The sequence below is a fragment of the Talpa europaea genome (assembly GCF_964194135.1).
Source record: "Talpa europaea genome assembly, chromosome: 1".
Classification (NCBI taxonomy): Eukaryota; Metazoa; Chordata; class Mammalia; order Eulipotyphla; family Talpidae; genus Talpa; species Talpa europaea.
Window position 1 is genome coordinate 10347653 of NC_140073.1, and position 11016 is coordinate 10358668.

At 36.4% G+C, this 11016-nt stretch overlaps 2 protein-coding genes across 2 annotated transcripts; both read right to left on the bottom strand.

Annotated features, from left to right (window-relative positions):
• Positions 1-108: 108 nt before the first annotated feature.
• LOC311171034 (olfactory receptor 5J3-like) lies at positions 109-1047 on the bottom strand (the record flags this gene model as incomplete). The annotated part of the gene is made up of 1 exon (XM_084233588.1): positions 109-1047. The coding sequence occupies one exon, from the start codon at positions 1045-1047 to the stop codon at positions 109-111; it is 939 nt and encodes a 312-aa protein (XP_084089714.1).
• A 6832-nt stretch (positions 1048-7879) lies between these two features.
• LOC311171027 (olfactory receptor 5AS1) lies at positions 7880-8818 on the bottom strand (the record flags this gene model as incomplete). The annotated part of the gene is made up of 1 exon (XM_084233576.1): positions 7880-8818. One exon carries the CDS (start codon positions 8816-8818, stop codon positions 7880-7882), a length of 939 nt encoding a protein of 312 aa, XP_084089702.1.
• Positions 8819-11016: the final 2198 nt, after the last annotated feature.

Genomic DNA, 11016 nt, shown 5'->3' on the forward strand with positions numbered 1-11016 from the left:
AATTTCACGAGAATATCTTGATTATGGTTTGTTTGTGATTGTATATGTGATACAGTTTTAAAGAGTCTATTTTCAGGTTAACGTTAACAAAACCATAGATATATTGAATCAAGTGGGGGTTCTCTTCCACAACATTGATCGTTTTGCTGCATCTTTCACGTCCTTATTCCTCAAGCTATAAATCAGTGGATTTAGCATGGGGATCACCAATGTATAAAATACAGCAGAGACCTTCTCTTGTTCCAAAGAATACTGAGAACTTGGCTGGATGTAACTAAAGGTCACCGACCCATAAAGTAAGGTCACAGCAGTCAGGTGGGAGGCACAGGTAGAGAAGGCTTTGCGCCTCCCCTCGGCTGAGCGGATTCTCTGGATGGCAATGACGATGCGGACATACGAGACCATGATGATAATAAAAGTGAACATTGCAATGACCCCAGAGAATATTAAAAGCAACATTTCATTCCTATGGGCATCAGAACAAGAAAGCCTCAGAAGTGGGGGAATGTCACAGAAATAATGATTTACAACATTAGGACCACAGAAGTCTAGTCTGAGCAGACCTATACTGTGTGTCAGTGAGTTAATGAGGCCGCCCAAGTAAGATGCAAGGACCATCTGAATACACACCCTTTGGGTCATTATGACTGTGTACAGTAAGGGATTAGCTATGGCCACAAAACGATCATAAGCCATCATAGACAGGAGGATGACTTCTGTGGTTACATACACTGCAAAAAAGAAACTCTGTAGAACACAGCCATAAAAAGTGCTAGCCTTGTGTTTTGATAAGAAGTTAACCAACATCTTAGGAGCAAAGACAGTAGAGTAACAAATATCACAAAAAGAGAGGTTGCTGAGGAAGAAGTACATTGGAGTATGAAGTTGGGTATTTAACCAGATCAAGATAATCATCCCCCAATTACCTACCAGTGTGATGGAATAAATGAAGGAGAAAAGCAAAAAGAGGGGGACTTGCAAATTAGGATTTTCAGTTAAACCTACCAGAAGGAATTCCTTCACACCTGTATGATTCCAGCTAGCCATGTAGTCAGGTTTATATGGTTCTTTAGTTGCAGAAAAGACGTTATCACTCAGATGAAAAAAAAATATTGATTTCCTTCATGATCCAGAATCCATAGTAGTACAGACAATTTAAATATAGTCTGCAATCGGAGGAAAGAAAGAAGTTAACTGCAACAGTAAATCACATATGTACTAGACAAAACAGATGTAGTGACTCAAACTTTTGGATCTGGAGATTATGTTATTCCCTGCTTCTCAGTTTGCACATTATAGAAATTGGGATAAGGAAGTTCTCATTGATGAAGAAATTAGATTTTATACTCATATTCATACCAAGACATGTTTCACACCAAACCTGACATACATAAGTCCTCTGTTTGCATGAAATTCAAGGAATAATTTCATGCTAGGAATTATTTCATTAAACTGTGATTAACCTGTTTATTTTTCACATACAGTTAACCCATTATTCTGACTTGCAAAACCCCCCATCCTTTCTAAATCTCAAATATCATAATTAATCTTATTTTTGGCCTTACCACTACTTCAATTCCCCACTTAGAAGATCAATGACTATGTCCTCCAAGAGAGTTGACTTGGGAGAAAAAGGTAGAACTGCCTTAAGTTTAATAATAAAGTAACAATGCTCTCTTACACTGTTGGTGGGGATGTTAATTGGCCCAGTTCTTATGAAAAAAAAAAAAAAAGTCTGGAGATTTTTCAGAATATTAAAAAGAGATTTACCACATGATCCATCAATTCCAATCCTAGGCATTTACCTGAAGAATGCAAAACCACTAATTCAAGGGATATATGCACTCCTATATTCATTGCAACATTATTTGCAATGGCCAAGTTTTGGGAACAAATTAAATCTCCAAAGACAGACAAATGGTCTAAGAATATGTGGTGTAAATATACAATGGAATACTACTCAGTTATAAAAAATGATAAAGTATTGGCATTTGTGACAACATGGGTGGGAATGGAGGCTATTATGCTTAGTGAAATAAATCAGAAGGAAAATGACAAATACCAGATACTTTTGCTTTAATGAATCAGATAAAACCAAATCAATAACAGACCTTGGAAATATAATTAGAATTGAGGCTACTAAAGTGGAAGGGTGGAAAGAAAAGTGAGGAGGGGATATATTGAGTTATGATAGAGGGCTACAGTGCCTTGGTGGTGTGTGTGATGTGGTAACATACACCTGAACATTAGGACCCTATACTTCATAATCATATACAATGTTGTAAACCAGTGTTGTTGTAATAAAAACAAAGATTAAAAATTGCTGTGCAATTTAATTAGAAAAAGTTTCCCTTTTTCATCTTTATATATAAAATTTCACCTTTACTTTTTTTCCTGATGGTGCAAGGGGTTAACTCTCAGCATTATGAAGCTATTGGCAGCCACTGCCGCAAGTTTGATCCTCAGCTGGCCAGGGAGCAAATCACATGGTGCAGCAGACCTCTCCCACCTCACTCACTGCTCCCCTTAGCAGTGTATTTCAATAGAGCTGCCTGCTCTACTCCCTACTCTGTCTCTGGTGAATCTTCTCACCCCCAGCACCTCTGGCTTGCACCCCAGTTCTTGTATGCATGAATAAATAAATCTTTTTAAAAATCAGCATTAAAGTGACAAAAGCAAAAACCCCATGGAAAATTTGGTGTGAGTTAGCAAAAATTATAACTATTGGATATGTCCTTTAAAAAATGTAGACTGCTGCTTGATTTTACTTTTTTTTTTGACATGACTTAGTACTAATTCAATAATTTTATGGTTAAGTAATAAATTTATTCACACATGTATATGTTTTCATACATTCACTATATATAACATACTATTCAGTGCCAAGAAGTATTTATTTGCTAAAGGTGATTTAGTGCTAAGAAAAATGTGCTTCCAAGCATCTCACATTTTATTAGGAAACTATTGTAAAGTAAACTTACATAGATATATTTCCCACAATGATGATAAATTCTATGACAAAAGTAAAGAAGAGGATGTTAAATAGAAAGAAATGGTAAGTACACCATTAAGTTGTGTACTAGTTTCCTTTTGCTGTTATAACATATTACCAAAAATGTGTGGCTTTGAACAGCAAACATGACTTTTATGCAAGACACTGTGTGAGGTGTTAATGACCTAAAGAAAGATATATGAGCTGTGTTCTCATGGAACTTGACAAGAATCATGGTAAGTTTTGGTTACAATTTGGGGACGTTTCAATATAAAAAGCAAAACCTTTATTCTATAAGTATAGCTTCATCCCTCACTGATGAAGGGTATAGATTAGGTCATGTCTAAATTTTAATCAGTGACTTGATTAGCAAAATGAATATAAATTTTATTATTTCCTAGGAAAACAGAATAATTCAATAATTCAAGTAGCAAGAATATGTTTTCTGTTGTTAATAAAATCAGATTGTAAAATATAGAACAGCAGTTTTATAATCTGAAAATAAACTCAAATTCTTAAAAAAAAAATTAGGAATCAAGGGACAGTTGCTCATGTTTCTTTTTGGCAACCTTTTTTTTTGTTTGTTTGTTTGTAGGGCTGCTTAGTATAATGGAAGCATCACATCACTAAAGTTTATTAGACCAGAGATGACCTTTCTTCCCAAAAGAGCTCTGTCCCCGATTTATTAGATATAAATCCTATCTGAAAACAAAACAAAACAAAAAACAGAGGAACACATACTTTAGAGTTTCTATAATTTGCCAATTTATCATTGAAAAAAGGACAAGACAAATGGCAGTGGAGTAGCAACTTCCAGCCAGTATGTCTCAACACTGGGACACAGAAAGTGTGTAGAGAAGGGGAGGAAGGAATGGAGAAACCAAGTGTGACTCCAGTAAGATTACACTGAGTTTTCTAGCAAGAGCTTTATCATGATAGAAAACTGTAAATAAGGTGTTACATAGGGTCCAGGATGATCAGCTTTCTTACTGATAGAATTGTAAGTAGAGCATAGCTGCTTCCTGTTTCTAAGTGCAGAGTTTTTGCTACCACTCCGGAATATCTTCCTGATAAAACAAGGGGCTGCTTTAGAATACTAATAAGTGTAATAATAGTATTTATTAGAATACTAATAAATAAATACTAATTATTTTTGGAAAATAAACAGTGGAAATAATATTTTAATAATCTAATGTTTTGCTCGCATTGTCTAAATTTTCAGATCAATGTCTTGAAATGTCAGGACAAAACATAAGAATTTATTTTAAAATTATGAAATTCTTTCACAGTCATTCCTTTTGAAAATAATTAATCATCAGCAATCAAGGGAAAAGTTGGGGATAAGGATATTTGTGAGAGAAATCACAAAGCTCAGAGTATTTTTCATTATAATTAAAAAAGGTCCATAGGTAAATTCCTACCAGAGAGGTAATGGTTTTCAAAATAAGGACACTCCATACTGTATACAGATAGCTATTAACCAAAACTGAATTATTTTGTTATGTGCTTTCATAGAGCTTTGCTCAATATGATTACATTAACACAATATTTGAGTGAACTAATTAAAAACTATAGTACATATTTTTTTCATTTATTCTTTATATCATAGAATATTATGCACAAGTACCTATATAACAGATGGACTGCTATATGAAATGTATGTGATCTATAAGCTCATAATTCTCTAACTTCAAAAGTATATATAAGCACATACAAAACAATGTAACTGAATGCAAAAGATGAAACACACACAAAAATAACTCCAAACAAACAAAATTTTAAACCCCACTACAATGAACAGTCTCAGCATATTGAAAGACCCAAGACCCTAGCTGATAGTCTAATTTAAAAATAAGACACATTGATTTGAAGACCATTGTATCCAGGTTCACTAGAGTTCTAATGGGGTGAAGTAGCAGCTTGTAGCAAAAGCTCAGAGTCCTAAGCTCTGGGAATCCAGTCTCCATGTGTGCGCCCTGGTTTTATTACAGACAGAATGTAGTGACAAACACAAGGAAATATAAAATATCCCAAAATACTACTATTGAAATCATAAGATAAATTCTAAAAATTCCCCAAAATTATTATTATTATTATATAAAATTTAGAAAAACTGTTTTCCTTATTCTATAGTTTCAGTGCATTAAAGTTCTGAGATATTCCATTTCAAAGAGTTTTCCATGAATGTGCAAGAAGCTTTTAGTTGACATATAAATCAAGTACTAAATAGCCTAGACATACATGCTCTCATATGGTCAAAAGAAAATCCAGAATATGGGCAATATGCAAATATTACCTTTTCTTCACAAAGTGAAAAGAACTTGGAAAGTTAAAAAAAAGAAAAAAAAAAACAACCCAGGTTAGAAAATTGATTTCTGTCTATTTTGGAACAATACTAAAATAATGCAGATTCTTTAATATGGGGAGGTAACAGAAAATATTGAAAGTTCAAAATAAACCTGTATTACCACTTCCTAAACATACTCACAACTAAACCAAGTCCAGACCAAGCAGGATAGTGAAGAAGACCAGGTTTTCGTGATGGATAAAGGATATATTGTTAAAACAGGGCTTTTGTGTTGTTGTTGTTGTTTTATAATAACAGGTTTCCTTTTCTTTTGGGGCCAGAATCTATAGCTCGCTGTGGAGAAGGGAACCTCAAATGTCCACAGGCTGTATCACGAGCTTCCTTACTGTCTCTGGAGACCCAGACTAATCCCACACTCATAGGTCCTCTCAATCACCGTGCAGTAAATGCCTCTGTGCTCTCATTGATAACACCTCCTTTAATAAATAAAAACTTTCATCATGGCTGTGTTCTCAAAAACACAGACTTTTTAAAATACAGACAAAATCCTCCTATGAGGACAAATGTATATGCTGGTCTATACCCTATGATTGTTTAGGCAACCATCCTCATTTTTCCAGAAATGTTTCTTAGCCATCCAAAATCATGCTTTGATTGGATGCTAACAGTCAGAACTTCACAGATACTAGGGAAGGACAATTGTGACAATAACTTCAGTGGTCTTTTTATTGGGTGAAGTTAACTGAGGTGATTTGCTATTCCTGTAGAAGTGAGTTTTGGGAATTCCAAGGTTAGAACATGAGAGGCTAACAACATCTGCTTTGGTTATGGAACACTTGCTCTTAGAACTTCCCTAAGACCATATTTTTGAAAAACACTTAAAGAGACCAAATCGAGATGACCTGATTGCATGGGGGAAAAAAAAAAATGATGCAAAGCCAAGTTACAGGTACTCCTGTCTGAGCTATAAAAGTGATCCCAAATGAGACACCAAACATGGGGAAACAGGAAGACTTCATCCCCACTCAGTCTTCTTCACATGGGAGTGTCTGAGCAAAGTGAATGGTGTTGGTTTTAATCACTAAGTTGTGATTTGAAACAATATACAACCAAAACAAATGCTGATCAGGTCACATGTTTTGACATTCAGTTCTCACTGAAAGACTTGAACTCCAGCCTTCCCTCACCCAGTGATATGGGGTGACCTAGGTTTTCTTCATAAGCATTGTCTTAACTACAAGGCTGTTTTTTTAGCCTCTAAGTCAGGTAGTAGGAGAAGTTTGGTTCTCTTAACTAATGAATTTTGAGTTTGCAGGAAAGGGTTAGAACCCAGTGTTTGGCCATGCCATATGGCTGCTGGATCTAATTCTCTTATCAACTAAAGCAGGACTTTTTTTTTTTTTCCCTAATACACTTTAAAGGCTAAAATCTTTTAGCTTTCATGTAGGAAAAATGATGTATTATCTTATAGTAAAATCCTGGATTTTGTACACACAATGACTAAATTTTGTACACACATTTTGTACACACAATGACTAAATTTATATAACAATACAATGAAACATTCATATTCAACTAGAACTAACAGCAATTACTTATAAATGATGGCAGACCTTCTTCACTATATTTAAGAGTTTGCAGCTAGAAGAAAGTATAGATTCTTAGTCAATACTACTGCCAGTCTTGATCTCTATGATATCAAAATATGGCAAACATTTCATTCTTTCCAAATAAATATTTACTTCTGAGAAAAAATTTACTTATGATTGTATTGCTTTGAACATAAACACTTAGTATGTGCTTTAAATAAAGATAAATAAAGATAAAACTATCATAAAGTTAAATCTATCTAAAATAACTATGTATTTTTGTCTGTAACTAGAAAAACTGGAATTTTTCAACTCCTGCCATAAAAGACACTTGTCCCTAACTCCCAATGCTCAATGTAAAGGTAATAAAGATATAGACACATCATATAGACTTTATTTATGTCCTGAATGAGAGACTTGACTGTATTAAAATGCAGATATTAGTATAGAAAGAGCCCTTATTTTCTCAAACACAGAAAATTGGATTTACTTACTCATCTAGCCATCCACCCAACCATCCATCCATCTAGTCATTTAAATGTTCTATCCGTTCATCCATTAATTATACACATAATGAGGATAGGCCATATACCTTTCTCTAGTAGTTACCAGAAAAGTAAACCAGCTTATATGTTCCTTGTTGCTAAGAAACTTCTAATAGGGATGGGTTAATGGGCAAGGCAATATATACCTTCATTAGAATATGATAAAGAATATAGTGAAACAATGTAAAAAAGTATTTTGAAAACACTAATTAAGCAGTTATTATTTTAACTCAGGAATGTTTTATAGAGCAAAGACATTTTGGATAAAACATTTCTGTGAATGAGGCATTTCAGAGTAGTGAGGATGAAAAACTACTTTTATAACTGGAAAACAGTTATTAGCTTAAAATATTTGACCTATCAGGCTGTTTGTGGCTTAGTATTGATAATGAGATTGGAAGGGTAGGCTATGCTTTGAGTATTCTTGAGTGATTTGGATTCTTAGTCATTTGAAACTCCAGTCTTTTTCTAATAGTTTTTTGAGGGCATTTTTTACATCCTTGTTTCTAAAGCTGTAGATTATTGGGTTAAACATGGGAAAGACCACAGTGTAAAACACGGCAACTACCTTATCAGTATCTAAGGAGTAGCTGGTGGTGGGACGTAAGTACATAAACAAGAGTGTCCCGTAGAATAAGGTGACCGCTACAAGATGGGAAGCACAAGTCGAGAATGTTTTGCTTCTGCCACCTGAGGACTTCATGCTCAAGACAGTGATGAGGATGCAAAAATAGGAGATGAATATGACCACAAAAGTGCTGGTTTGAATGAAGCCACACAAGGCAAAGAGCAGAAGCTCATTGATATAGGTGTCCGCACACGATAAAGCCAGGAGAGGGGGGATATCACAGAAAAAATGATTAACAACATTGGAGCCACAAAATGGCAGCCTGAATGTGAGGTTGACGTGAACCAGTGAGGTGAAGCTTCCACTGCAGTATGCCAGCACAATGAAGCAGACACACACTTTCTTAGACATAAGTGTAGAATAGAGCAGAGGGTTACAGATGGCTGCATAGCGGTCATAGGCCATGGCTGCCAGGATGAGGCACTCAGCATCAGCAAAACAAGCAAAGAAAAACATTTGTAGTGCACAGCCATAATAAGAGATGCTTTTCCTGGAAGCTAAGAAATTTACCAGCATTTTAGGAGCAATTGCTGTGGAATAGCTAATATCTAAGAAAGACAAGTTGCTGAGAAAATAATACATGGGTGTTTGGAGGCTTGTATTGGTATTAACTAGGATGATTAAACCCAGATTTCCCACCACAGTTAGTATATATACAATGAGAAATATTAAAAATAATGTGACTCTGAGAGGTAGATAATCTGTGAATCCAACAAGTAGGAACTCAGTTGGTGGGGTGTAATTACTCTCCATCATCCTGCTTTTCTCCACCAAAATAGATGGTTTTGGGATACTTGAGTTGACTTGAGTGATCGATGAATCAAGAACAGCTTAAATCTCCTGTCTAAGAAGAAAATAGAAGAATAAAATCACAGTTACGTCATTTTTACATTGTGTTTGATTCATTTTCATTTTTGTCATTTTCTTTATTTGCAGCAACATGGTTGGAGCTGGAAGGGATGATAAAAGTGAAATAAGCTAGAAGGGGAAATAAACACCAAATACTGAATGATGGCACTTAAAAATGGAATACAGACAAACCAAATAAAGACAAACTTTCAAACCAACCCTTGAAAGCTGCCCCAGATCTGCAGCTATCAGAAGGGATGGGGTCAGGGGAAGGGTGAGAGTTGGTGGTCAGGCAATGGACTGTGGTGGTCACTGGGTGCTTTGGCAGTGGGAATGCTACAGTGACTACACCTGAGGGTGTCTCCTATACTATCAAAACACTACAAGGACATAAAACATTGACATTTCAGTATCAATTTAATAAATTAAGTTAAAAAACAAGAGGTACATAAAAAACATCATTGATACTGTTACAGGGCAGGGAGAGGGGCAGCCCAAACCCTGCAAACCTGCCTATTCTATATAGGGTTCTTCCATCCGCCGCAGTAACACAAAACATGAGACTTTAATGGGAAGGAACTTTAATACAATTAGGAAACAACACAGGAAAGGCAAAGAATCTAGTTTCTAAATCAAGCACCCAAAGTTACCCGTCCTCTTGTAGGTAAAACTCCATCCAAATGGGATTGGCCCAGAGCAAGGCCCCAAAGCCTGCCACAAGTCTAAAGCATCTTCCAGTGGGGACCCACAGAAAAGGATCAGAAACAACCAGACAAGCACAGAAGGAAAAGAGCAAAATCAAAATCAAGATAAAGGCTGCCATTGACACCTTCCCACGGGTCTCACGACCAAAAGGCAAGCACAGTTTCTTCACATGTCTCTCCATTCCATGTGCCTCCTCCAGGTCTCCTTCTGGCTCTCCATCCTGCTTCCTTCCTTCCTCAGTCTCCTCTCCAGCTTCTTCTCTCCCTGCTCAGCTCCACCCTCCCTTGGTGGGGTAGGAAACCTGGAACCTCCCCCTTTCCTGGGGACCACCCTGTTACAATACTAGATAATGTTATTCAGGGGTGATGTTTCATGTTCCAGTAACTCTTTAAAATCTGTGTAGGGATCTCCCTAGTGGCACAAAGGGTTAAGATGTAGCACTATGAAGGTATCCACAGCCACTGCAGCATGAGTTCTATCCCCAGCCAGGCCAGGTAGGTGACCCACGTGGTGCAGCAGACCTCTTCTGTACTGAAAGGAAACTGCTAAACAAATGAAATCTTTCCTGTTTCCTGCTAAAAGAGTTATAGGTCTGGTGCAGTAAATAATGCAAAGTAAATATAAACAAGTTTTGCATCTCTAAAGCCTATCTAGATGAGATTATCTAAACAAGGTTATATTTTAACAAGGTCAGACAGCTGGCCAGGCTGATTGATCTCCCAGGGCATCCCAAAATACTGTCTTTTGTCACAAACCATTGTGCTTACTGACAGATGTTATCAATGTAAGTTGGTTATGTATAAAAGAAACCCTTTGTCCTTAGACTGGTGCTCAGACCTTGCAGGAAGGACTACCCAGCTCTGGGACCTCATGCATGAGTAATAAAGCTTCTCCTGACCTTACCAGTCCTGAAGTACCGCTTGTTCTTCCCTTGCCTGGGTAAAAGGCTAGAATTTATTTCTGCAACAGTACATTTGCCTGTTCTGCTCCCCATTCTCTCTCTGGTGAATCCTCTCACCTACCACATCTCTGGTCTGCACCCCAGCTCTTGCATGCATAAATAAATTAACCTTTACAAAAAATAATTAAAATCGGTATCCATTTAGAGATGGTATTAATTCCTTTCAGTGGGAAAGGTAATGAGAGTAGCTCAGTTGATAAGACCTGGTAGAATTAGAATTGGCAAAATCCTTAGAGGCAAATCTGTTTTTCCAACCCTTAAATTGCTTTCTTCTCTGTAAAAGAAAATGGAGTTGAGGAAAAATCTAGGTAAAAGTGTTAGGGGGAAAAGGATGTCCTAAATATCGGGGCTGTCGTATAACAAAAGTACCCCAGGTAAACTTGATAATTCTACAAAAGAATACCTTTGATCTTGGGAGAGTAACAGTTAAGAGTACATT